Raw genomic sequence first — 27,570 nt, 5'->3', positions numbered from 1 at the left:
GTCAATATAGATACACCAGGTATTTATACGTCTTATGCTAAATAAAGCAGGACAATAAAGTGATGAGGAGTGGCCAACTGTAGAAAGGGTGGCCAGGGAAGGCAGGGGCCAGGAGACGGATGCAGAAGCCAAGACAGAGACAGGAGTGAGCCATGCAAATCTTTCCCAATCTACTCAGCCCACACCCGAGCCACCAGCCTTGCATGGACTTCCAAGTCCCTGTGTCTTTGCCCTTAGTCTTCTCTCCTGAAGTTTCCTCTCCTGCCCGCTTTGAAGGGGAAACACTTCTGCGCCCAGCTTAAACGTTACCTTTTCTGTAAAGCCCTCCTGACTCCACAAGCCAAACCTGCTCACAGCACTCCACTTCCATCTCCCGGTCTGCACCACCACCAGCATCTTAAGGCCGTGCACAGCCTTTTAGCTCTATATATCTGCCGCGCCTCACACACAAGAACGAGGATGCTCTACGCTGGCACTTAAACAGTCTGGTCTCCACACTTGCCCCCTCCAGACCACACTGAGCCGCTAAAAGCAGGAACTGCCTTCCTCAGCTTCCAGCACCCCCAGCTTGTATAGCCTAAAGTCTGGTGTACAGATGTTTGCCAAAGGGGGAAGCATGTGTGCAAGTTATCAAAGAGAGAGGGCAATTACTGGCAGGGAAACCTCTCCGCACATGCAAATGAAAACACTCTCCACCTTTGTGGTGAGATTTTCAGTTGTCTACCCAAATACACTCTCGTGTCTTCCTAGGCAAGAGGCAGTCCAGCCAGACTCCCTTGCAGTCAGGGTGGCCATGTGATTACATTCTTGCCAACAGAATGTGAGCTGCAGGGACACGAGCCGTAGAGGACCTGGGCCCAAGGACAGTGGGCATGCCTCCTCCACCTTCTCCTTTCCCTTCCACTGGTCGGAACCCAAGTGTGCTGGTGCAGCCCAGCTTCAACCACAAGGACGATGTCCTGTGATGCGGCGACAACTCAAAGGGACTGGATACCAGAGAGCAGCCCCCTCACCCGGTCTGCTCACGTTGGGGATGCCAGGGCCATTATGTGAGACAGAAAACGTGATTTCTCATTCCTTAAACCACTGCATCATTAGGCCCCCCTTTTACAGCAAAAAACCAGCCTTACATTAATGAATGCACTCCCTTTACAGCAATTGGGTGTGAATCTATATCATCCTCAAATACCTTTGTCAGTGCCTTCGGGGGAATGGGGAGTCCTGACTCCTGGCCCCCTCACTAAGACCCAGCAGGGTCAGGAGAAGAGGCAACATGAAGCAGTTGTACAAGTCAGGGCAAAAGTTCTGGAAGGAACACGTAAAGAGGCACAGATGGGTGGAAGAGCACTATGATGCGAGTGTGGAAAAGGTAGCAGCTGAGCTCATGAGAGGGACCAGAAAGACAAAGCTGGTCCTCAGGGTTCAAAAGGCTGAGTCCTGTGGTTAAGAAAGGATTTAAGGGAAGAAAAACCAAATGCACACAAACATTTATTTCAGCCCCTCTGTGGGTGTCCTCGCACTCATCCTGCTGGCTGTCACCGGGCAGGAGAGGGGAAAAAGAGAAATGAGGAGGGGGTTGGCCCAGGAGGCAGGGGCATCATCTCACTGACGCCACCTCCCATGAAGGAACCAAGGAGCCAGGACAAATGTGTCTTTGTCAGCCTCGAGGGCTCCCAGGGATCAACGGTCCTACACTAATTCTGGGTCTCCTACACCTAGCGCCATCTCTCGGTGCCACTCTGGATACCCACCAAGTCACACCAGACCAGGAGGTACTGCCTTCCCATAGCCCTCTGTCCCTGAACCATTCGCCCAGCCATCCCAGCTGTGCTGGGCTCTCAAGCCCCTGACGGCTCTAGCCCACCTTCTGGAACCATCACTAGTGAAGAAACAGTGAAGAAGACAGAGGCCCTGCGGAGGGGCAGTACAGATCAGGGGGAGGAGCCTGGGCTCTGGGGCCAAGCCAAAGAGTCTCATGCTGACCCTGCCCATTAACCCACCCTGAGACTCTGAGCAAGCTTTGGTTCTCGAATCTATAAAACAGAGAGGATGCCACCTCACAGGGCGGCTGCAATGATAAGCCACGGTCTGGATGCAGAGGAGAAGATGCTCCACAAATGCTAATCTCCTTCCATTACCCCCATGTCCTTGCTGGCCTGCCGTGATTCGTAAAATCCCTGCAGCTAGACTCGTCCTTCAGGATGAAGGCACTGTCATGAAATGTCCCTGTGCAGTAACATGTCACCTACTGCAAGGGTCAATTAAATGTTCTGGGCAGGCTAGCAGGCAGGCATCCAGAGTGCTGGTGGGGGCTCTGATGTTAAAGCTCCCAGGTGCAGACAGGGGTTGCCCTGAAGTGGGGGGTATGGTTGCCAAGCCCTGAAAGAGAAGATATTATAAAGAAAGATGATGTGTTGAGGACATTAAGGCTTAAGAGCTGGGAATCTCCACATGGGCAGGGCTGAAAGGCAGAACAGCTCAGGGGTGCCTCGCAAGAAGCAAAACAGGAAAAGTAGAAAAAGAAGAGACGGCGAGGTGGGAGCCCTCTAAAGGAGAATTAGGCAGGGATCACCAGGGTGGCCCCAGCCCCTGGCAGCAGAGGCACTTAGCTGTCATACCCTGGCCCCCCTCCAGATCCCTCCTCCGAGCTGCTATGGCCTGTTCCTGGCACCATATGGCTCCTATGTGTCCATCCCCACCCTCACCCTACCAGCCAGGTACATTCTAAAGAAGAAGAAAGCCAAAAGCTTTGACCTTGCTGTTTGGAAAGGGCTTTCAGAATCTGACTGTAAAACGTGCTTAGAGTCAGGAAGGAGGCAGAATGTATCTAAGCAGCAAAGGACGAGACTGAGCATCTCTGGGGCTGTGTTTCCCACCTGGCCACACATGTGGGACTACCCGGACAAGGCACATGCCCTCTCTTTGACATTCACCACGTTGGAAGAGGGGTCACCAATGCTCACCATGGACTCAAATCCCAGGAACAGAAACAGGCAAACTTCACAAAAAGAAAGCAGACATGCTCCTGCAGCACCAGCGGGTGGGAGATACAAAGGAAGCGTGGCGGGCCTCACCCAAGCTCGCTGAGTACAGACCTCTCTCACAAGGCCACGGTGAGGGGCAGCAAGGCAGCACACAGGTACACGCTCTGTAGAGGGCGAGGCCAGTGCGAGGAAGGACTGTCTGCTCATGAGAGCCATCAAAAGCTAGCTTCGCTCAAGGAAAGCCGGGCTGGCCGCCTGCAGGGTGCTGAGCAGAGCAAACCTCACGCGGAGCAGGCAGGCGGACCACATCGCCTTTACGGCCTCTTCCAGCCCTAATGTCCTGCCACACGCTCTGGCACTGAAGAGGCCATCTCATCAGTGTCTTGTAGGGCTCAACTTCGGTCAGCTGTCAGGCAGTTTCCAGCCTTCTGCAGTTTACAAAAGGGCTCCCACCTATATCAACCCACTTGATGTTGTAATAGGGGCTTGAGAACCACATGGCACCCCTCTGCCTCCTGGACCAGCCACATGGCCACAGGAAGTCAGTGGGGCAAAACAAAAATCAATGGACAATCAGTGTAGTTTTGCAAACCTCTGTAGCCCCGGGAGCCCAGAGTAAGTGCACCCATCCCAGTCGGCCTTCCCCTGAAATTCCTCCGAGTGCCAGTCTCTGTGCCAAGGTCCAGAGACCAGGTGGTTGTGTGGCCCATCCCAAAGGGGGCCAGGCACATGCTGCTGCTGCCCAGCTCCTCGCGGAGGAAAGCCGGACTCAGTCCCGACGCTGAGGCTTCAGGGAAAACAATGGAACAGGATGCAAGAGATCTGGGCCAGGATGATCCAGGAAATCTGGATGCTGCTGCTTGTGCCTGGCTGAGCGTGGACCTCACAGCTGCATTCAGAAAAAGGCCCTACCAGGCTACGAGTGGGGAGCTTTGACTTTTGCACAAACAGATCCCACTGGAGCCAGGAGGTCCTGCAGTAGAAGCTGGACCCTCCGAGGGCAGCCCTTCTAATTTCAGACTATTCTCCTTTAGGAAGAGAAATCACCCTTGTGGGGAACAGAAAAACTACCTTCCTGGAAATTCTACTCATGAGTGCCAGCTCTATTTTCTCAATTACACGACAAAATCTCCAGGTAATACTGTGTGGTAGTTAAAATCTCTCAGTAGTTATGAGTTTGGGAGCCAGACCGACCCATTCCAAATCCCAGGTAAGTGATCTCGAGGAGATCATCTGGTCGAAATCCCAGTGCCCTCCTTTATTAAATAGAGATGATAATATTCTCCCCTTTGGATTACTATGAGGATTAAATGAGATCATATATGTGAGGCCCCTGGCATATACCTGGCATGCAGGGTAGACTCAATGAATGGTAATATCATGACAACAGTTCCTTGGGGGATTTAAAAACTGCCTTCCTGATCTTCCTATGCCTGTGTTTTCTTGCTAAGTAGTCCCAGTTCCTCAAGACATGATTTCAAGTTCCCCAAACATCCCTTAGTTGCTCTGTCACTAAGCAGCTATGGCACAATGGCAGGCTGTGGGTAATGGGACAGAAAACCTGGGTTAGAATTCAGACAGCCTTCCTGAAGAGATGCTGGAGGGGACGATTCTGTGTCCAAATAGGGCTGAGCACCTATGATCACTTAGGCATCATGCAAAGCACTGCAGACTTACCACTCAACAAGACATGATCCCTCTCTCCAAGAGCTTATAGGTTAGCCTACTCTGATTATAACAGTCCACATGCGTCTAGAACTGAACTTGAACTTCCTCAAGCATGTCCTGCTACCCCCCCACTGACCAGAGCCTCTCTTTACCACCATCATTTGCATGTGAGTCCATTATCCATACCTGTGGAATGAAAGGTTGTATGTCTCAGGTGAAAAGACCTGAGAACCAAAGTAAAAGGTTCAAAGTCCATGATATTCCAAGTTTACAAGATTAGCACAGAACTGGGCACAAAGTGGGGGCTTGTCTTGGAGAAGCTGAACAGAAGCTGGCAGGACCTGGGCCTTGATCTCTGGCCTGGCTTCCCCAGAACTCTCTCCTAATGGTCCTTCTCTTTTCCTGGGACACTGTGGAAGGGACACGTGCTATGGAAAGGTCAGAGCAGAACTCACCAGCTACCGCCCTGACAAAGCCAGACTCTGAGTGCCTGCTGGCCAGCCCAGCAGCTCCAGACTGTGCTCCAGACATGGCCTCCCTCTCCCTTCCCTTGAAAGAGAAGCTGCCTCCTCACCACGGGGAGAAAAGCTGAGGTGGCCACTTGCTTCTTTCAGTGGCTTCTTTCTTTCTTGGAAGGCATCAAGCTCTTCTCTGTCCCAGGGCCTGCACATGTACAGTCCCCTTTACCCAGCTTGGATAAGGCCCCCACCGTGGGTTGTGCCCAGTGCCAGGACCAGGGGCCACTGGAGATTGAGACCTAGCTCATGTTCACTTACCAGCTATGGGTCCCGGCAGGGCTGCCTCTGCCCAGGGCAGACCCCTTTTTCTGATTCACCTAAAGGTGTCACATGGACCAGCAAAAGGCCCCAGCTAGGGGAAGGGTCACATGAGACCAACATGGCTACATCAGGCTCAGCCTCCAGGTGCAGCTTAGCTATCTTTTTCAGGGCAATCTTTTTGATCCAGTACCTCCAAATAAGCCATTCCCCGGACCTCATAATTCTCTCCCAACACCCTCTTCTCTCCATAGCATGTGTTACATTTTTATTATTTGAGCATAAACTACTTGCCCACTACCCTGTGAGTTCTATGAGCACAGGGCTGTATCTGTTTATTCCGCTGTATACCCTGGGCCAAGCATGGGTCCTGGCATGTAGAAACTCAATGTACATCTGAGCTTTATGGCAGTATGTGCTTCAGATTAGCCGTGAACTCTCCAGGACTAGGCGTCTACACTACATATTATCTACATCTGGCGTACTGCAGGAAGTGAGTGGCAACGCCATCGGGTAGGCCATCCAAGGGTTTGGTCCAACTGAGACAAGACAGGTAGGATGGCCCCTTACAGTGCACACCACCCTGCCAGCCCTGCAGTAAATACCCACAGGACCGCAGGACCCAGAAAGAGAGGATTCAACAGTCTCCTGCTGGAAAGGCTGTTTCTTAGCCTTTTTAAGCACACTCCCCTTTTTGATACACAGACTTCACACACACACACACACACACACACACACACACACACACACACAAAACTGTGCTATGCCCCACTTGAGAATTACTATAACATCAGGCAAGAGTTTTGTCAAACTCCATTTTCAATAGCTTATGTTTTAAAAACAATATATTTCACCAAACCTGAAACATGATTTGGATACTGAATATGCCTTTTCAAACTTCATATATACCCTAATCCCCAGAGATTTTGATTCTTTTTCTCTCTTTCCCATTGACAATCGCCACTCATGGACAAGAATATAACACAAAAGGCCTACTGCAAAGAGTAGAAATGTTCCCAGTCAATACAGAATGTGTAGAAGAGGAACCTTTGGGGAATATTTCTAGCACTCTCAGAATAGAATGGCCAGGGTCTAAGTGGGAAGAGCATCAGATGGAAAGTCGAGTGATCAGGTTCTTATTTACTTCTAGTTTTGAAGCTCCTTTGTCAAGATAATGTCCAATTAAGCTAAGACCAGGAGGATATTCTCCCAGCTATAAAATGGGACATTGGTGTGGGAGAGTCCACAGCAAAGAGAAATACCAGGACCCCTACCATCTGAAGGTCTTTTCATTGTTTGTGATATGGAGAAAAGAGAAAAAAGCACAGTCTGAAAAAGACACCATATAAGAGTTGCAATAGTCAACTGGAGGAGAGAAGAACTTGAAGTTTAAGTGGGCTGTGGGGGGCAGGACATGGTCACAGTTAAGAAATGGGCATGGGGAGGCGCCTGGGTGGCTCAGTCGGATGGGCTTTCGAATTTGGCTCACATCATGGTCTCAAAGTTCATGGGTTCGAGCCCCACATCAGGCTCTGTCCTGACAGCGCAGAGCCTGGAGCCTGCTTCAGATTTTGTGTCTTGCTCTCTCTCTCTATGCCCCTCCCCCCCTCTCGAAAATAAATACACATTTAAAAAATATTTTTTAAAAAATGGACATGCGAGTCATACCCGCTCCAACTCCAGTCTTGTTCCGGCACTGACTTGTCAATAATGTCACACTTCCCTTAACTGTGAGAGGATGACAATTCAACTTCCCTCACTGGGTCATTATGAAGATTAAATGAGATAATATGGGTAAAATATTTAGCACAGCGTCTGGGAAATGGTAAGTGAACATAGAAGATGTTTATAAATGTTAGCTTTATTATTTGTATTACTATTATTATTTCCCAGCAGGAATGTAGGCAGCTGGAAGGGCAGCCCAGAGGCACCTGGCAACCCTCTCATTCTCATTTCCTATTTATTGTCACAAATGACATGACCTCTGTGGTCAAGGACAAGAACAGCTGGGTAGGCCAGCAAAGGGCACAGCTGTTGTGCTTTAGGAAAAGTCCTACTACAAGGGGCCGCGTTGGAACTGAGCTGGCAGGAAAATACAAAGTCTGGCTTGGGGTGGGGGGAGCAGGCGACTCCAGCAGAGGCTCTGTGGGAGAGAAATAACTGGAAATAGCCAAAGGGCCGGTTGGGGGAGGAAGAGAAGCCAGGGGAGAAAGGTGGGCACAGGAAGCTCCCTTCCGGGAGAGAGGAAGCTGCAGGTGAGCCAGAAGGAAGCCAGGAAGACAGGAATGTGGGCAGTAGGGAAGGCAGGCCCATCCTGAGGGAGAGAGGCAGCTGGGAGGAAAGAAGCAGGCTGCTGGGCACTACTGGGGGAATGAAGAATATTCTGTTGGGACAGAATAGGAGAGAGGCCATAGGCTCTCTCTTCGGGTCACCTCCTCAAGCTCTCTCTGTTCCCCCAACTCCACAGGCCCCAGGATTTCAACCAGTATTAAGTTACTGCCACCATCTACTGTTGCCATCAGAGTCCTCTTCCCTAGGCTGGCGGCAAAACAGGATGCAGGTTTCACTTCCCCTTTTCCTGGGAACTTTGAAACAAGTGCTCCGTGGATTTCCCTGTGGGGAAGAGGCCCACAGGGCCCACCCAGGGGAGAAACCCCCTTCCAGTTCCACTCTGAAATGTGTATGGGTTAAGTCTGTCCATAGCCACCCCCTTCCCCAACTTCTCTTTCCTCCCTCCCTCTCTCTAAAGGATAGAGTCCAGCCTGCCCGCTGGGCTCTCTACACACACACAGCACCAATCAGGGGAATGCTGGAAGGCAGTGGGGGTGAGCTCATCCGAGTCCTAATCAGTCACTCGGGTACCCCCAGACTCAGCTTCCGGTAGGCGCTCTTCTCAACGCTGCCCCAGGTGATCTGGAGTCAGGGAGTCTGGGCTGGCTGTGGGGAGCTCACATCAGGTCACGTCATGCCAGGTCCAGGAAGGAAGGCTCCCTGACCCCCCAGGGGGGTCACCATGCAGGCCGCCACACAAGCAGCAATAATAACAAGGCTGCCTGCATCTGCGGGAGCCTTTCCTGAGCACAAAGCATTGTCATGTACGTAAGCTGTGACCTTCCCTACAACTCTAGGAGGGGACTGGGCAGATATCGTTCCCATTCTGAAGATGAGGAAGCTGAGGCAACGTGTGCAGGGTCTTAGCTCCTGAGAAGTAGAGCTGGTAGGCCTGGGACCCATTGTCCAGAAGTCTCCTCTCATACCGTGGGACTTCCCTTTCTGCCTTAAATGTCCTCAGTTCCCCAACCTAAACAACACATACTCCGGCTGTGCTGCTGCATAAGGCTAATAACCTCTCCTGCAAAGAACTGCCCCTCCCCAAGCCCCCAGTGTTGCCAAGCCCTCCTCAATGCTCCCAACCCCTGCCTGGCACATCTTGGGCCCTCCTTCCACTTCAGCAGACATGTCACCCATAAACTCTTTCTTCAAAAGGGCTTCTGTATCCCTGGCACTTCCAGTGTCAACATGTCAGTGCAGAGCCTTCCCCCATGGCCTCCCATCTCCTGTGATGTCCCATCCCTTCCCTAGCTGGCCTCTTCATCCTCAGAGTCCCAAGTGCCTTCTCAACTCCCCGGCATCACCTCCTGCCCCACAGCCTGGCTGTTAAGGGGCCTTTCGGGCCTTATACTGCCCCCTCCCTGAAGCACACATCTGGCCCTAGCCCCTCCCTGCATCTCTGCTTTAGCTCAGGCTGGTCCGCCTTCCCAAGCCCTCCTCTCTTCCATCTTCAAGGCTCTACCCACCAGTGACCAAAAGCATCTTCTGAGTGCCTGTCCCACCTAAAGCCCTGAAAAGGACAGCCTCAAATCCTGTGTGATCAGGCCCTGCACCTGTAGCTTGTACCTGGGTGGGCCCGTGATCCAGAGATGGCAAGCCACAGGCTGCCAGAACTTGGCACTGGTGTGCTCAGTCACGGAACAAGCCGATGAGTAAGAGGAGAAGGCTGGGTCTACAGAGAGGGAAGCCAAGAGCAGATGCTCAGATGGAAGCAGAGAGGCCACCAGCCCCCAAAAGACAGAGCCTCCTCCATTCCTGACTGCTCTCCAGTCCCAGCTCCCATGAGGCCGGCTGCCTCTGTGTGATTCTGCCAGGAAACCCCTTTTCCCTGAGCTAACCTGGAGGGCCCTCTGCTCTGTGTGGAACACTGTCCATACCAGCTTGGGGACCCCTGTCCCCTCCTGACAGCCCCAATTGGAGGAGCCGTATACTCAGAACAAGCAGGCTCTGCCCAGGGTCACCACTTTGTATGTCTCCTGCATGGCTAGTAGGTGTTCCACATATGCCTGGGTCCGTCCCTAGGACTAGAGCTTCTCATAAGGCCTAGAAGGGCCGACATCTTCAGAGCCATGGATGCAGGGAGCCACCCCAGTCTACACAGGGCCAGGAACGGTCCCTCCCTGACAGGCTTTGTTGCGGGTGGCACCCATCCCCTGGCTGGAGCTGAGTGGACACGCTCCCCCAGGAATCTGGACTTGGGGCTGGGACGGCTGAGCTTCTGCAGGAATACTTGGAACTGTTTGGGCTGTGGAAGGAGGGGCAGCTCAAGGAGAAGCAGAGTTGAAGGAAAAGGGGCGATTGTGATGAGGTCTTTCCAATTCCCGCTTAAGGCCAGGCAGCAGTCCTGCTGTGGGGTCCTGAGCAGCCCCTGATAGAATAAATTACCTTTTTTGTTTAAGCTGGATTCAGTTGGTTTCTGTTACTTGTAAAGGGGTCCTAACACAGCTGGGATCTCCCGTATGCCTCTCTAGGAGTACAAAGTAGGTGCTCGGCAAACAAACTTGCTCAGTGAAGGAAAACTGGCCCCAGATCCTGGCTTTCTGATTTCCGCCAAAGGCACCTCCATGCTCTACAAATACTCCACATATAAAATGTGAAATTCAGCCCCAGGCAACTTAAATTAAATGTACTTTCCTTGCCTGAAGTGCATTATAACCTCATTTTCATCTCTTCTTTGGGACAAACGAGCACTGAAAGGCAAGGCAAGTGGGAGCTGGCCAGAGAAAACAGCCTATGGCCATACAGGCCAGCAAGTCCTACTGGCCGCAAACTCTGTGCTGTCCCCACCTGCCCCACTGCAAAAACTCTCCTGAGATTTCTTTCCCTATACCACACCTCCAGTCTACCCAAGATAATCATCAAAATCTCCAAGAGGTCACAAAGTTTGCAACTGTCCTGATGGGTCATTTATGCCACAGACCATCACAAGGCCAGACCCATGAATCCTAAGGATGGAAGAAACCTCAGAGGGTTGTCTTGCCTAGTGGTTTTCAAACTGTGTGCTCTGTAGAACCCCACAACTTCAGTGGAACCTCTGGGGCCCCAGTCTCCCTGGTGTCAACCAGTGCAGTGCCTAATTTGTTAAATATACCACGCTAAGTGCAAAGTGGCAGAGCTGGAAGGGAATTGTCCCTGAACTCTCCCCACTGCCTCTCTCCCAAGGCTGCTCTATAAAGGCTCCTGGGCCTGGGCAGAGTCAGGACTCAGTCCTGTGTGGGTGAGCACTGGCTGGAGGACACAGAGGGAGCACTGAAAACACAACATGGTGCCCACTTAGCTGGTGTGGAGTGTGAGGTCACCCTGGCTACATCGGCGGAAGGGCAATGCAAACACCCTGAACACTATGGAGCTGTCCTGATGCGAGTCCTCCGCTATATATAGTTTTTCCCCTGAAATGACCTCACGCAGCAGCAAGGCTTTGTGGTGTGGCGAAACTGGCTATGCATCCCCAACTCCAGGGAAGAGAGCTCTGCTGAAGAAACTGGATGGTGAGGAGGAAAGAAAGGGGCCTGTGGCCTGGGGGGTGGTGGGAATGCAGGTTAGGCTTCCAGACAACTCAGGAGAAATTCTTTCCCTTGACCCCCAGGAGTAAATGTGAGATTCCTGTGCAGTGCGTGATGGAAGTCTGGGGTGGGGAAGCCCCTGCTTCATCAGAGGCGTCAGTCCTGCCTGCTCACAGATGGTTGGCATCCGAAGCCCTTCGTTCATCTGCACCCCATGTGCAGGGACCAGCAGAGCCTCCCTTTGAGCCAAACTCCCTGTTTACTATTCAAGACCTTCCCTAACCGTGGTATACACAGCCAATCTGATTCCGCTGCCTAATAAAATAAAAAAGAAGGCTAGAAGATAAACAGCAAATAGGAGTGGGGACTTTCACGGAGTGGTGGGAGTGTGCAGGAGATTTTCTTCTTTGGGCTTTCTGGTGGTTTTCACACTTTTTACATAAACATACACTACTTCTACAGTAAAGAAAATCGTATTACTTGCTGCTCTCCAACCTGCACCCCTTACTCAAATCACTAATCCTTCGGCAACTCTCCTCACTTACCTTTAATAACTGCGCCATCCCATCTCAACTCTTTCTAAAGTGTCTACATGTTGCCTTTGTCTCTGCTCATCTACACTGCATGATTTAGCACTGGTCTACACAATGTCTTGCTTAAAATGGTATCATCTCTCTATTTGTCTTTGTTCCCTGCCCATAAGCCGTCATCAATGACAAGACATACGTGTATAACGTGTACACGGGTATGAAGCAAGATAGATAGAAAAAGACCTGAGAAGTGGAGTCAGATTTCCTAGGTCTGATACTGGCTCCACCTCCGAGTGCGCAGGATAGACCACAGAGCAGTGGCTTGACTTCTCTGAACCAGTTCCTCCAGCTGAAATCTTTCTCAGTGCCAATTTTCTTCTTCTAAAAGTTAGGAAAGATTCTGAGCAAGTCTGCCAACCCCATAGCTTTTGAAAAAAGGGAACATTTCCCCTCTAAAGCTGAGAGGCCCCTGAGCCAGCTTATAAAAGAGGTCCCGTCCATCCATTCTAAACTAGTACTGGACCACAGAGAACAGGGCCAGGAGGCTGAAATCTCTCCTGGGAGATTCCTGTAGGCCAGGGCTCTGGCACAGACAAATGCCCAGGGAGTGGTGCAGTCAAAAGTGGCAGGCTGGGTACTTCTGCCTAAGGCTGCAGTAGAAGTACATGATGGTCAGCAATAAACCAGACATCCAGGCCCTGGATCTTCCATGGGATACATGTCACAGCAGGACGGAGGTAGGCTCAGCTTCAAACAGGAGGGGTCGGCTGCAGATTAAAGGGCCTAGCATAGCTCTCCTTCTGCCTGTTGACTCCAAAGACTAGCCCATCCTGTTCCAGAGGGAGAGTGCCCAGATAGCATACAGCATGTGGATGTTTTAAAAAAAATCATTTGGAGCCTTATAAAAAGCCATGGGAGCAGTAAGTCCCCAGTCAAATAACGCCTCTCTTCTCCTCAGCAGCCAGCCCCAGGCCACACCACAAACAGGAATTGTGAACCTGATGTGTGACCCAGGGGGAAGAAGGGCAAAGAGTGAACAGAGCCATCACGGAGGTAAACCTGGCTGTGCAGCTCCCTGTGGACCCTGGACACTGTGTGCCATGGATCTGCCCACTAGGGTGTGGCCAGATGGAAAAAATAAAATTCAATCACAGAAGCTCCAGTATTAATTTAGTCCATCACACTGTGAACTCCTTGAGGAAAGAAACCAACTTTTCCTGCTGTGCCTGGCACCTATGCAGTGCCTGGGACAAGGCAGATGTACGGAATGTTTAAAGGTAGTTTCCCATAGTGGTTAAGATAAGCGGTTCCCAATTTACAACTATTAGGATTCAAATAGCAATTCCTCCATTTTCATGGGTCTTAACCTCTCTGAGCCTCAGTTTCTGCCTCTGTAAAATGGAAGTAATTATGCTAACTTACAGGGCTGATATAAAAATTGAAGACACCAATGTCAAACACTTAGTAGGGTATTTAATGCACCCATGGTAGGTTAATATACGGTACTGATTTCAATGATTATAATACATTGTACTGATTCAGTGATGCTGTGAGGTCTTCAGAAATGAAATGCCCGTGCCATGTGACAGTCTATTTTGGGGGAAACATAGTGCCTTTGCTAGTAAAAATATCAATGCCATGTGTGATATCTCACATTATAGAGGACAGTATGGTCTGTTTTGCAGATACTGCATGGGGCTGGGGGCGGGGGAAGGGGGGACAAATCCATGAAGGTTGTCCTGTGAAGGGACAACAAAATGCACTTTCTGGCACATTCAGGATGTGTAGTGCAAGAACTGGCATAAGTAGACTATTTGCTAGTCATGGGTGGCAATGACGTCAATAAACCAGCCATACCTGTTTAGGGCCCAGTGAGCCCTTAGCTGAAATTGACAAGGAGGTAGGTATTGCATGGAAGGAATGTGGGGCTGGAAATCTAAAACAGTGGTCTGGAATCCAAAACCCTCCATTTCTCACTGTGTAACCCTACACACAAAAGTATCACTGAGCCTTTCCCCCAAAATGAGGACAATCTTACTCTCAGTGAATTATCAGGAGGAATAGATGAAATGTGTGTAAAGTACCTGCTGCAGTTCCTGCCACAAAGTTGGTGCTTAATTAATAGTGGTATATAATAACTATAAAACAACTGTTTCTTAATCTAGTTGTAGGGGCCTGTGTATCAACTGCAGTAAAGTGCCTCTCCTGTGGAGACTGATCACTTTCCAAGAAAGTTCATGAAGGAGGTGTCTTCAGTTGACAAAGTGTATTAGAGAAGTGTGCCAGGCTCTAGGAAGGAAGCCCTAGAGGACCCAGAGATGTTCTGCCAAGCTGAAGATGAGCCACAGCAAACAGGGCACTCCCCAGCCTTGACCTACACCAAGCAAGAAATGTTTGCATCTGTTTTGAAACAGCCCAGAAAAGTAGCCACTGGGTGTTGCTGGAATCACCAAGAGCTGAGGGGGTGGGGGCTGTTGCAAAAGATTTTATAACTAATAAGAGTTTTCAAGTTTTTGTGAAAGGTTCATATTTTTTAAATGAAGCTAGATTCAAGGCTATGTCCATGATAATATCACTCTTGCGCAATTTGTTTCCAATTTGCTTTCCTGAATAAATGAGAGGAATTACAAGAATGGTAGACAACCAGGATATACAGCGGAAGCTAAGTCTTGTGTATAAACTTCACTGGCCTTGTATCTCAACTTGCGGGGGAAGAGACAGGTTGGGGACAGCTGGCTTAAATACAGTGCCAAGCATGGTGATAACAATAAGTACCGCTTCCCGAGTATTTTAATGTGTCCCAGGCACCATTCGAAGGACTTTATGTGCATTAACTCATTTAATCCTTATGACAACCCTACTGAGTAGGTTCTGTTATCTTCATTTTACAGGTGAGGAAAGTGAGGCCCCAAATCCAAAGCAACTTGCCAAGGCTACATAGCTAATGAATTAAAGGAGTTGGAATAATAACTGCAAATGGATACTAAATAAACAGAATAATTGTAATATTGTCATAATTATCTGCCACCAAAAAGAAAAATGGTATCTTATAAATGCCCTGTTTGAGAGACTCTAGATTTTGCAAATCAAAAGAAATTCATGGTCAGCCCTTGCTATATACCCTGACTCCAGGGGAAGGGCCAAAGAGTGGGCAGAAACAGATTTCCCAAGTGGGGCCAGGGGAGACTACATTCTGCTCTTCCCAACACTCTGTGCTGACCAAGAGTCAGTAGAATACAAGTTCCTAAAGGAACAATGAACTTGGCTTTGGTTATTGCCATGAACAACTCATTGCCATTATTCACTAAGCATTTGCTGTGTGTGGGCACAGTGCTGATCACCTCACACACATTACCACTTGTATAATGTGGTCCTTGACTACCCTGAGTGGCCCAACTCTTGTCCCCATTTTACAGATATGGAAACTGAGGCTTTCCCACCACTGGGAGAACGCAGTGGCTTCTGCTCCCCTACGACTTATTTGTCAATAATTTTGGGCAGCTTGGCAACTTCAATAAATCTCAATATCCTCATCCATAAAATGGGGGAAATGATTCCTGCCTGCATCCCTAACAGGATGGCTCTGGGAAACAAATCATGTGTAGTACTGGTGAAAGCACTTTAAAAACTGCAAAATGCTGGGCGCCTGGGTGGCTTAGTCGGTTAAGCATCCGACTTTCGCTTAGGTCATGATCTCGCAGTTCGTGGGTTCAAGCCCCGCGTCGGGCTCTGTGCTGACTGCCAGCTCAGAGCCTGGAGCCTATTTCAGAGTCTGTATCTCTCTCTCTCTCTGACCCTCCCCTGCTCATGCTGTCTCTCTCTCTCTCTCTCTCCTAGAAATAAATAAAAATATTAAAAAAAACAACTGCAAAATGCTGAGCAAAGTAAGACATCAGTAGTCTTATTAATTACAAAGAGTGACACCTGACCCAGCCAGCACTTGGCTAATATGACTGTTGCCTCTTTTCTCTTGGGAACTTGGGAATAATTCAAAGTCTACAGCCAGGCACTCTTTTCTTCAAGTCCCTGGCATCTGAGAGTTGGAAAGTGGAAGTTCATGCTGGAAGAAGAGGGAGGAAACAATGATGTTTGCATTCTACTTGTATTTCTCTTTAGGAACACAATCCTGGCTGAGATTCCACTGCTTCCAGCACACTCAACCCTCAACATTCAACACGTTATTTATTGAGCATCTATGAAGTGCCAAGCACATGATCCAGGATTCACGTGGCTCCTAGTGTAGAGGTTGTAGTTTGGGGGTTGGGAAATTAAAGGAGGAAGAAACAGCAAGGAGAAGGGAGCAGAGTGGCCACAGTCCTTGGAGCTTTGCAGGTGTTACATCAGACTTCCGGCTTTTTTCCCACAGACATGAGGGAGGGCAGCACAATAGAATGAGCTTTGAGCACTGGAATTTGAGTCAAAGTGCTTAAGCTGGGCTCTAGTTCTACCTCCCCTGAGCCTCATGACCCCCAGCAATCAAGTTACTTTCCTCCCCAGCAGCTTTCCCATATGTAAAGTGGGTAGAAATGTTCCCATATGTAAAATAAGGGCAATCGAATGAGAGGAGTGGGGCTCACAAGGTGCCTAAAGATGCTCAATAATGAACTCACTTTAAAAATGGAAACCATGTGTTCTCTTCCTCCTGTCAGGTGAAGATAAACTATACAAGGGCTGAAAGCTCAGGCTCTGAGATCAGACCACTTGGGTTCCAGTCCTGCCTCTGCTGTTTACAAGCTGCAAGGCCTTAGGCAGGAGACATTACCTTTCTAGGGCTCAATTTCTTCACCTGTAAAAAGGTGATAATAGTGTCCATCGATAGGATGGTCATGAGGATTAGCCAAGCTACTGCACATGATGCTCCCTGAACACGGTCAACACCAAGCAAAGGTGAGCTGCTGCCAACTGTATCTCTCCCAGCCCTAAAAACAACAAAACTCTGAGTTCTCTAAGATCTAGGCTGCTGGGTGAATGGCTGGCTGCCTGGGCATGGGCTCAGATGCCAGCCTCCCTGAGGAGACAGGTACAAATGAGGAGCCATCGTCCCCTCACCTACAGAAGGTGCTCCAGCCCCTTTCCTGACAATAAGGGATACGAGTAGAGGGGCAGGGGATGGTCAGAGGTATGGGTGCACACTGTGCTTGGTCCTTCTTCTTTGTGAGCTCAGAAAGCAAGGAGATCTTGTCCCCAACAGAGAGAAGCACATGGTTCTGAGCAGCAAGCTCACCATTTCACCATGTCACTGTCACTCCTGGCCTTTGACTCAACCCTACATGTTCCCATCTGAACCGCAGTCCTGCACCTCTCACATGCAAAAGGCAGCTAAAAGAAAAATTGATGCTCACCCCACTCACCTCAAGTTACAGCAGAGTTAACATTCTCTGGGAGCCAGATGAATCATACCAACACAGAGCTGCTTTGCTTAACTTGAAGCCCCATCCGTCCATCCAGTCTTCTATCCCATCCATCAACCATCTAGTTAGAAACCCAGAAGCAAGCCTAATTCTGACTGACAGATAAGATGTCACAGAATCCACCCATCCATGCTCCCATACTTCCCTCTCTGGAGGCTCCCACAGGCTTCACTATGAGCCCATCTACTCTTTCTCTAGGCACAATTCTAACAATGCCAGTTGTCTGTTTCCTCAGGAAATTGGAGGGGCTGATATTTGAGTCCAAGAGATGGAATCTCAAGTGACCACTATGATCAGGTGTCACTTCACACCCATAAGGATGGCCATTATCAAAAACAAACAAAATAACATAAAAACCAGAAGATAACAAGTATTACTGGTGAGGATGTGAAGAAATTGGAACCCTTGTCCATGGCTGGCGGAAATGTACAATGATGTAGTCACTAAGGAGAACAGCGTGGCAATTCCTCAAAAAATTATACATAGACTTAACATATGATCCAGCAATTCCGCTTCAGGATATATACACAAAGAGCTGAAAGCAGGGACTCAAACAGATTTGTACACCCATGTTCCCAGGAGCGTTACTCACAGTAGCCAAAAGTGGGCTACTGACAGATGAATGAACAAAATGTGGGACCAACATACAATGGAAAATTATTCAGCCTTAAAAAGGAAGGGAATTCTGACACATGCTACTACATAGAAGAACCTTGAAGATATTATGCTAAGTGAAATAAACCTAACAAAAAAATTCAAATATTGCATCATTCTCCTCATACGAGGTACTTAGAATAGCCAAATTCATAGAGACAGAAGGTGGAATGGCAGTTGCCAGGGGATGGGGGAGAGAAGAATGAGGAGTTTGTGTTTAATGGGTACAGAGTTTCAGCTGAGGAAGACGAAAAAGTTGCAGAGCTGAATGGTGGTGATGGCTGTAATGCAAATGTTCTTTTTTTTTTTTTTTTAATGTTTTATTTATTTCTAGGAGAGAGAGACAGCGTGAGCAGGGGAGGGTCAGAGAGAGAGGGAGTCACAGACTGAAACAGGCTCCAGGCTCCGAGCTGGCAGTCAGCACAGAGCCCGACGCGGGGCTCGAACCCACAAACCGCGAGATCATGACCCAAGCGAAAGTCGGAAAGTCGGACGCTTAACCGACTAAGCCACCCAGGCGCCCCTGTAATGCAAATGTTCTTAACGTATAGAACTATCTACTAGAAACTGGTTAACATGGTAAATTTTATGTTATGTATACTTAAGCACATTTTCTTTATGTGGGGAAATGAAAAAAAGAAGTGACTGCTGCCAGGGAGAAGACAGATTATAGGTGGAAACTTGAACCCCAAAAGCACGGCGGCTGGACACCATTTAGTTTGGGGGCCACTGCCCTGCAGTCTCAGAAGCCCAGAGGCCTCACACTGATCAGGCAGGACACTGTTCTCACTCTGAGCCCAGAACAGGAATCAAGAGGCTCCCCTCAGGCTTGGGACCCTGAGGAAGTCCACTGTGGAGGAGGCTCTCCCTCAACAAGTTCCTTCTGCCTGTCACCGGCTCACCCCTCTTCTTTCAGAGATAAAGGCTTTTGAGAGAAAGAAGCTTTTGTGGTTCCCACCCCCACCAAGCAGGTGCTTTGTACATAAAGGTATGAACTCAACACCCCTGAGACGCAAAGAAGAGGTTATTCATGCTCAGTATGTTTTGCCTGGAAGCCTATCATCCATTTCAGAAAGATTCCCATCCAAAAATAGTTTTTAAACATTTCTTTTATAGTTTTGCTCTTTAAAAAAGAGTAAGCTTCAATGATCTGGTGGGGAAAATCACTGGCCATGGTTTTTGTGTGTAAAAATCCTGTGGCTAGGATAATAGAAACTTTATGAGTTCACGAAACCTCTTTTTATCCAGGATCTCACCTGATTCTTTAAAAACTCTCTGGGAGGTGGGTAGGGTAGCAGTCATCCCATTGAACAAATGGGGAAACTGAGGCTCAGACAGATCAAAGTCATACACATAATTAGGAAGAAGCAGAGAACCAAGGCCTTATTTCCCATCGATGCCAGATGGGGATCTGGGTTGGGACCTCATCTTTGAGCAGACCATGCAGTCATGAAAGTAATTTTCAAAACAGTGCTGGTTTATTTTATCCCCATAACATCTTTCTGAAGCAAACCGGAAATATTATCATTTTTTAAAAAGAAGATCAACTGAGCACAAAACAAATGACTTGCCCAAGATCACCACTTAAGAAAGGGCCAGACAGACTAGCCCACCTCCCTTTTGAATACATTTGACCTTGAGCACTTCCCTACAATGCCTTGACCCCAACACACTGAAAACTTAAAGGAGCCCATGCAGTTTTTATATAGCCTGCACTGCATTTCTATGAACTCGGCAGGGAGCAGATATACCTTTATTCTCTTTATAATGGCTGGAAAGGAAAAAGAGGTTAAAGAAAACTTTAAGTTCCTTTCAGTTCTAAAATTCTATGATTCTAAAAATTCCTCAGCAAGTTACTTGGCAGAGAGAGGCCTGGAATCCACATCGCCCGCCTTCCTGTTTCCCAGTCTGTTAGGCCACGCATCCCTGCCCTTTGAGTTAATGACTACAAATACCATGTGTATCTGGGAGAGGGGTCCATGCTCAGATGCATTAAATGACATAAAATGTCAACAAAGTGCCACTGCCTTGTTAGGACCCTAATAGGGGACTTCACTCTGCTCTCCTGCTATAGCCCCAGTATCTTCTAGCAAGAGGCTCCCAAATCCCAGGGAATTGTATGCCAGGTATTCGAGACCTTACCCAGGCCTGGGATGACAGAGGAGCCAGTCCCAGGAACAGAACAGCACTGTGAGGCTGCAGCCAAGTCCCCTTATTAGATGCATGCCCCAGCACCCACGAAATGAGAGAGCAATTGGGTCTGCTCATTCCTGCTTTTCTATAGACCTTCCCAACTCTGTTAGACACACTGGTTTCATCCAACAAAGACTTATTAGGCACCTACTGTATGCCAGGCACTGCTCTATGTATCAGGGAGGAAACAAATAAAAATCCCTGACCACATGCGGTAGGAGAGGAAGCGAATGTCAGATGATGGCAACTGCCATGGAGAAAAATATATCAGGGAAGGGGGGCAGGTAGATAATGCTGACAGCAGGTAGTACAGGGAAGGGGATCGATTTTTAAAAGGCTGGCCTGAGAGGGCTTCACTGAGGAGGAATGTCTGAGGGGGTGTGGAGGAGGCGAGGGAGGGAGCACCCTGTTCAGGTACCAGGGGGTATGGAACAGGAGATGAAGAGCAAGAGACGGCTTAGGAGAGGTAAGCTGGTGAAAATCATATTGTGTTTTGTAGGCCAACGCAAGGGCTGGGAATGAAACGGGGAGCACAGGAGTCACAAAAGCTGACTTACGGTTTTGCAGCACCGCTCTCGCTGCTGTGATGAAAATGGTCTGTCAGGAGACAAGGGAGGAAGCAGGAAGGTCAGTTAAGAGACCGGCGGGAGCTTAGAGCAGGGCCAACATGTGTGGAAGATGGAACTCACATTCTGGGTATATTTAAGGCAAAGCCAACAGGATCTATTGATTAAATGGATGTGGGGCTGAGGCAAAGGGGAGGAGTCAGGGATGACTAGAGTTTTGGGGGCCTGGGCAACGGAAGGATGAAATCATCATGAGCCGAGCTGGGAAGACTTTGGGAAGAGCAGGGGTGGGGGGCGCGGGTTAATTTTATCTAGGACATGTTGAACTGAGAAGCCTTTCAGATGTCAAATGTGTTGAGTACTAGCAAAATATACAAGGCTGGTGTTGAAGAGGATGGGCTGAAATTATAAATGCGTGAGAGTCCGGCATATATAGTAATACACAACTGTACGTATTACCATACAGGATTTCCATGTATGATCACATGGAATTTCTGTGACTATAGGTTTATTGTCTCCCCCCACTCCTAAACTGTAAGCTCCATGTGGCCAAAAACCATGTCTGTTCACAGCCAGCAAGGTGCCTGGCACTGAGTAAATATTTACTGAGCAAATGGAGAAGTTGCCCAATTACTCCCTCAAGAATAGCCACAGCAGCCCACACAATGAGAAGCAGACTCTCTTGCAACCGCAGGGCCAAGCCCAACCAGCTCAAAACAGGGCCCTGGGTCTGTCCACACCGGGCTGGAGATTCCAGAACGTAAGTGGATACGCCTGGCACATCACAGAGTCAGATATTTGGGTTTCAGCCCTGCCACATTCTCAGAGGATAGAGCTGGGCAAGAGACCTGCCTGTTCCACCACCTCTATTTCTCCCTGGGGTGGCCAGGGAAGGGGCTGCCTTACCTACTTCAGGGGCAGAGATACTGATCTATCTTGGGTATATATAAGTGGTGGTGGGAGCCCCCCACACTAGTAAATTCTCAAATATTCTCTGAAGCATGAAAGGACCACCCAGCATCTTAAGGGAGAACATAGACTTTCGGGGATGCATTATGAGTAACAGTTAAAAAATAAATAGCTGATGCAGGATGGCCTGACCAATGGGCATCATGTCTCTGCTTTACCTAACAGGTGACAAGGAAGACGGAACTAAGGCCAAAGCATGACACAGCAAAGCCTAAGATTTCAACTCAATAACTTTGCAGTTTTGAACAGGTACCTTTATGAAGACGCTGAAACACCTCTAATGATCTTGTACGACCTCGTTCCTTTCTGAGATATTGAAAGTGTGACCCGGGAGAGGTTTGATGACTTGCCCAGAGTCTCCCAGCTACAGGCCCAGGACTAGAACTCAGGTTCTAGCTCTCTGTTGATGATTTCTTCCCATTACACCAGTGGCAAAGGAAAGGTAACAGTCACCGAGGGAGCTGGGGAGTTTTAGGCATTAGTGTTACAACATCAAACTATGTCTTTGTCAAAGGGTTAGCTGCAGATGTTACAGGAATGCCAGGTGCATGCGGTGAAGTTAAGAAGGATTCCTTCCCTCATACCAAACTTGTCATCCTACAGAGTTCCCCTTGGCTTTGGACTTTATGAATAGTTTTATTCATAGAGGGACCTACAGAACTGAAAAATATGATACACTAGCGGGTAAAAAAAAAAAATCCAGATAGATACTTCAGTAAAATGTTTACATGAGAAATTCAGATGATAGGATACAGTCGGGTTAACATTCTAAAATCAACAAATATTGAGTGGTTCCTCTGTCAAGTCATTGTGCTGGGTGCTGAGTGTGTGTGCATGCGTGTGTGTATGCATATGGCTACATGAGTGAGTGTGAGAGACAGACACACAAGGATAAGAAAGAACCCAGGTCTTCAAGGCTTGCAGCGTAGTTTCTGATATAAAACTATAAACATCAAAGAAATGACTAATAATATGGGGTAGGTAATTGTTAAGTGGCATAATGTGTCTACAGGAGTTCTCAGAAGTGTGTGGGGGGGGTGGAATTGTAAGGCAAGGGGCTTCTAGAAAGATAGGGGATCTGAGGTGAACCTTGAAAGGAAGAAAGGTTCTTGATAAGAAGGGGGAAATGGCAATGAACAGACACCGTGGCTTTAATGTCAGGGAAGAGAAAGAAATCACAAGTTAAAAGAAAGGACTAGACTAAACTGAACAGCCTTGAAAATTAAGTTCTTACAGAAGTAGAAGGATGCAAAAAGATTCCTAAACAGGGACACCTGGCTGGCTCGGTCAGTAGAGCGTACAACTCTTGATCTGGGGCTTGTGAGTTTGAGCCCCATGTTGGATGCAGATTTATTTTAAAAAGTAGTTTCTGTTTAAAAAAAAAAAAAGATTTCTAAACATAGAATTATAGGGTTCAGAACATGTTAATTTAACAAACATCTTCTGGGAGGGACCACAGTGTGCAGGCATGGGATGAATGACAGATGAACTTGCCTTTGGTGGGGAACTAACTTCGGCCTGGGAGGTGGGTTGTACTTCAGATGAAAAGAGAGTGAAGCAGAGTGGAAGGGGCAGATTTGTATGACTTGCCAAGGAAGAACCAGCAGGTCCTAGCGGATGACTGACTAGGAGGCAGAGAAAGTCGGCAGAGAGACATCAAAGTATGAAGTTAGGCAGTTGCAAGAATGGAAGGGTAAAGGGAAGCTTGCTGAAGGGAGAGACAAAGCAGAGCTTGGTTTTGGAAGTGTTGAATCTAAGGATAACGACATCAGTGTGTCCAATGGGCATTTACAGTATACAAGTCTGGAGTCTGACAGGTAAAGGTTGAAGATACAGTGTAGGGGTCTTCCCAGTGGAAAGAGTTGTGGGACTGAGTACAGTTTCTCTGGGAGGGAATATGAGAGGAAAAACAGAATGCCAAACCAAACAGTGTATACCGACACCTAGGAGGTGATGTGATGGTGAGCAGGAGTGATCAGAGAAAAAAACCACGATAATGCCAAGGGGTGGGGGCTTCAAGTATGAGAGGGTTGTCACCAGTGAAAAATGCTACAAAATCAATTATGTGGACTGAGCACATAAATAATAAATATTCGCTGAATAAGTGAAAGAGAGAGAGAAAGAAAGGAAGGAAGGAAGAAAAAAAGCAAGCAAGCCAGCCAGCCCTTGGGTTGGAGAATCAATTTTCCTCAATCAGAATGGACAGGGCTGCCAACAGGATTTCAATGTTACATTTTACCCCGTCGCCCTCATCCCCCTAAAGACAGGTTTCTTCTTCCACGAGTCATCCTGTCCACCACACAGACATCCTTTTCTGCTTCCCCTACGTTTCCCCCTCATCTTCCTTCCCAGTTTCCACAACCCAAGCAGCACACCTTCCGTGTCAAAGGAGACAGGAAATTCCAACTAGAGTTTCCACTTCATTAACGACTATGCCTGTGGCTCCTCTTACAAAAAGGGATATGTGGCAACTGGGTGGAACAGGCGACTGCTTTCTAGCCCCAGCTGCACTGCTAACTAGCTGTGAGACTTTGGACGAGTTGTTCAACCTCTCTGGATCTGGGTTTCTACAGAGACAGGAGGAGGTAAGTCTATCTGGACTCCAGACAAGTTTTGAAGGTCCCTTTCAACTCTAAAGTATACGATTTTTATCATTCTCAGAAGATCCTTGCAACACTCTCAGAGAAGGAAGTGAGTACAAGACCCGGGGAAAAGAACGCCAGACCTCTTTCCAGGGCGAAGCGCCAGGATAGGAGGAGTGTACCAAGAAAGTGAGAAGGCGCTGCCCAGCCCTCGCGGATCACCAGGGAGCAGATCCCATCCCCAAGGCTGGGAAAGATCCCAACAAACCCGAGCGCGATTCTCACCCCACACCCCACCTTTTCTAGACTCCCAGACAGCCGGGAGGCTCTAAAAAGCCCTGCGGGAAGAATAAAGATTTCTTTCCCAGAGTCCTGCGCTGCTTTTGCCAGTTGGATTCCGGCAGACACGATCTGCAGCCCGATAATGACACAGACAGTCTTTGGAAGACCGACAGTTCTCGCTTGCTCCGAGTTCTGGGGACGACTGCCACCCGCGCCGTGCCCCGACGGGCTAGCCTCCGACCCCGACCCGGCTGCCAGACCAGCGGCGTCCCCGTCCGGGGTCCCCCTCCCCTCTGCCGGCCCCGCTGCGGTCTGCAAACATTTCCTGCCCCCGCCCCCACCCTCACTCAGAGCTTCCCAGTTGGAGCGAGTTGGGCTCGCAGCCGGGTCAGCACTCGCAGTTGCCCCAACTCGGCTCCCCCGGCCACCAGGACTGCGGAGGGAGCCCCCGTCTGGCTACGGAGCAGCCATCGGGGAAACCCAGGCGCCAGGAGCCGTGGGAGGTCGCTTGGGAAGCCCAGGACGCGGGCGAGAAGGGGTACAATTGGCGAAGCGCCGTGGCCCTGCTCCTTTCCTCGTCGTTACCTGCTCGCTTGCGGGGGTGTCTCGGGGCGGCCGGCCTCTCCCGGCGCTGTCTCCCCACGCAGTTGCCCATGCTGGCTCTTCAGCCGGGCCCCATGCACCGGAGGCGGCGGACTTGTCTGCTGCTCCGCGATCCTGCCCGGACGGCGGCGTCCCGGGTCAACGGCTCCTGCCTCCCGGCATCGGGCGCTCCCCGATCTCCCCCCGGGGGCGCGCTCTGCCCGGGCGCCGGCTTCGACACAAACTTTGCGGGCGAGGGGAGAGAGGGAGGTGGCCGATTCCCTAGCACAGTCCCAGGTGGCCGGGCCAGGGGGGCCCGCGACGGTGCCCGGCCCGAGACCAGCTCCGCTGGAGGGGCGGAGAGAGGGGGCGGGCACCGCGGCAGCTACTCCTTGCTCGCTTGGGGCTCCCAGTTGGGGCCAGCCCCCCGGAGCCTGTCACTCACCTGCCTAACCCCGCCCTAGCCCGGCCCCGCTCCCTGCCGCCCGCTCGCGGTGCCCGCGCCTCCGCCACCGCCCGCCCCAGGTGTGCATGTGACCGACGGCACCGCCCCCTCGACCGGGCCTGATTTTCTCATTGGCTTTCCCCAGGGTGGGTACCGCCCCTCGGCCCCACCCAGCCAGGTGCCCGCCCCGCCACCAGTCTCCCTGGGAGCCAGGCCGGGAATTATTCGCCCTCAATGGCCCCCGGCAGCGGGCCCAGCAGCCGCCTTCCCTCCCCGCGCCACCGCCCCGACCCCAAGCCCCGCCCCGCGGGGAGGGACCGTCCCTCCCTGGAACTGCCTGGCCAGGAGCCGGCAGGCACGTGATCCAGGGAGCGCCCCGCCTCTTCAACCTTCCAAAGGCGATTGGCTCAGGAGGCGCGTGCGCTCAGAGGCCCGTCCCGTACCACCGCCCACTTCCCCTCCCACGGTCTCTGGTTCGCGTCATGGCCGCCGCCGCCGCTCTGGAGGCGGTGGCGCCTACGGGCGCCCTGTGGGGCCTCGTGCAAGACTTCGTCATGGGTCAGCAAGAGGGCCCCGCTGACCAAGTGGCTGCAGGTATGGCAGACGGCGCCGCGCGGCTTCCGCATGGGGCCGACAGGAGGGAGCGGCCTTAGCACAGGCGCCGGGCGGGAAGGGAGTGAGGGACAGCGGTGACTTTGAGACATTTGGTCTGGGGCTGGTTGTAAGCACCGCGTGTTTAAGAGCTGTAACAAACTGAGAGTGGCTTGCATCTTCCTTAAAGCGCTTTTACGCCTCTCATCTTAGTAATGCCCCTGTGCGCCGGCTGGGGTTAGAGAGTCATTACCGATTCACAGATGAGGGAACTGAAGCCCAGAGTGGACAAGAGACTGGCACCTCAGGCCGGTGGGGCAGCTGGGACTCAGACCTAGGTCTTCCAGTTCAGAATGTGGGACTCCCGCCGCCAAAGCACGTTGTTTCGCGGAGGTTGACGTGAGAAGCAGCATCTTCCGCGGCACCAGCTCTAGTCGCGTGGCATGTTGGGAGTGGCGGCGCGGCGAGGTCTCTGACTGGCTGTAACAGGAGAGAGGAGGGGAGAAATCAGCCTGGGGGGAGTTTGAGATGTTCCGCGTATCAAGACTTTTCCTCCGTGTCTTGGGAAAGTTCTTGATTAATTTGCTTCATGACTTTTTAATGTGGTGTGTGTTTTTATCTTTTCCCCAGATCTCCAGTTTCCTGCTTTTGAGCAGTTCAGGGACCTCTTAGTTCTCACAACATACCTAAGATTTGCATAAAACAAATCACAGATTTCCTTGGGAGTCAGAGATTTCACTCTTTCAGAAAAAGAAGGAAAAAACCCAAAACCTAAGAAGTTGTTGAGTGTCAAGAGGCCTTCAGACTTGTTTAAGTAATAGAATATAAAGTCATCTAAACACAGATGAATTTTCTCTTATTTTTAGAAATTTTGCATGCTTGGGGAAAAATGAAAGACAACATTTCTCTTGAACGTGGAACATATTAACTTTGAGGGTATGTGAGAAATGAATAAAGTGAATTGTGAGAGAGTATATCACTTTGGTCCTTAGCAGTTACACTTTCATTCAGCCATCCCACCATCCTTGAACACATACTATTCTCCAAACACAGTACAAAGCAGTAGGTACATAAATACAGATTAGACTAATTCTGTGCACACCAGGAACTTACACTGTGGTAGGAGAGACCACCATGCAAACAGTATGCCACACCGTAACCTCAGGGCTGCATGGGTTAGGTGCAAGGCAGCAAGGAAGCATCAGGGAGCAAATGCCTGATGCTGCCTTTCCACCAAATTTAACTCCTTACAGTTTTACAACGTATAGTGTGTTATCAGTGCTTACAGTTAAGTACAATGTGCTAGCAATGTCATTTCCCCCAGTGCTTTATTATGAAAAATTTCATACAGCAGAGAATTTCATAACAGACAGACCTACGCACACCACCTAAACTACTATTAACATTAAAAATTTTTTTTTAATGTTTTATTTATTTATAGGAGAGAGAGAGAGAGAGAGACAGCGTGAGCAGGGGAGGGTCAGAGAGAGAGGGAGTCACAGA

At 49.7% G+C, this 27,570-nt stretch overlaps 2 protein-coding genes across 4 annotated transcripts in view; one reads left to right on the top strand and one right to left on the bottom strand.

Moving 5' to 3' along the window:
• The window catches only part of UBTD1 (ubiquitin domain containing 1), a 53,300-nt gene extending 27,790 nt beyond the window's left edge, over positions 1-25,510 (bottom strand). The window contains exon 1 of the mRNA XM_039230272.1: positions 25,035-25,510. Coding sequence (XP_039086203.1) covers positions 25,035-25,104 — 70 coding nt within the window. The 5' untranslated portion in view covers positions 25,105-25,510. The remainder of the gene's footprint in view (positions 1-25,034) is intronic.
• Positions 25,511-25,944: 434 nt separating this feature from the next.
• Positions 25,945-27,570, top strand: part of MMS19 (MMS19 homolog, cytosolic iron-sulfur assembly component) — a 32,414-nt gene continuing 30,788 nt past the window's right edge. For all 3 annotated transcript variants that reach the window (XM_039230261.1, XM_039230262.1, XM_039230260.1), the window contains exon 1: positions 25,945-26,070. In XM_039230261.1, coding sequence (XP_039086192.1) covers positions 25,959-26,070 — 112 coding nt within the window. In that variant the 5' untranslated portion in view covers positions 25,945-25,958. The remainder of the gene's footprint in view (positions 26,071-27,570) is intronic.

The sequence above is a fragment of the Hyaena hyaena genome, unplaced genomic scaffold (assembly GCF_003009895.1).
Source record: "Hyaena hyaena isolate Hyena2069 unplaced genomic scaffold, ASM300989v1 scaffold_44, whole genome shotgun sequence".
In the NCBI taxonomy this organism is placed as follows: domain Eukaryota; kingdom Metazoa; phylum Chordata; class Mammalia; order Carnivora; family Hyaenidae; genus Hyaena; species Hyaena hyaena.
The sequence above is the reverse complement of the archived record's forward strand: the minus strand, read 5'-3'. Positions and strand labels throughout refer to the sequence as shown.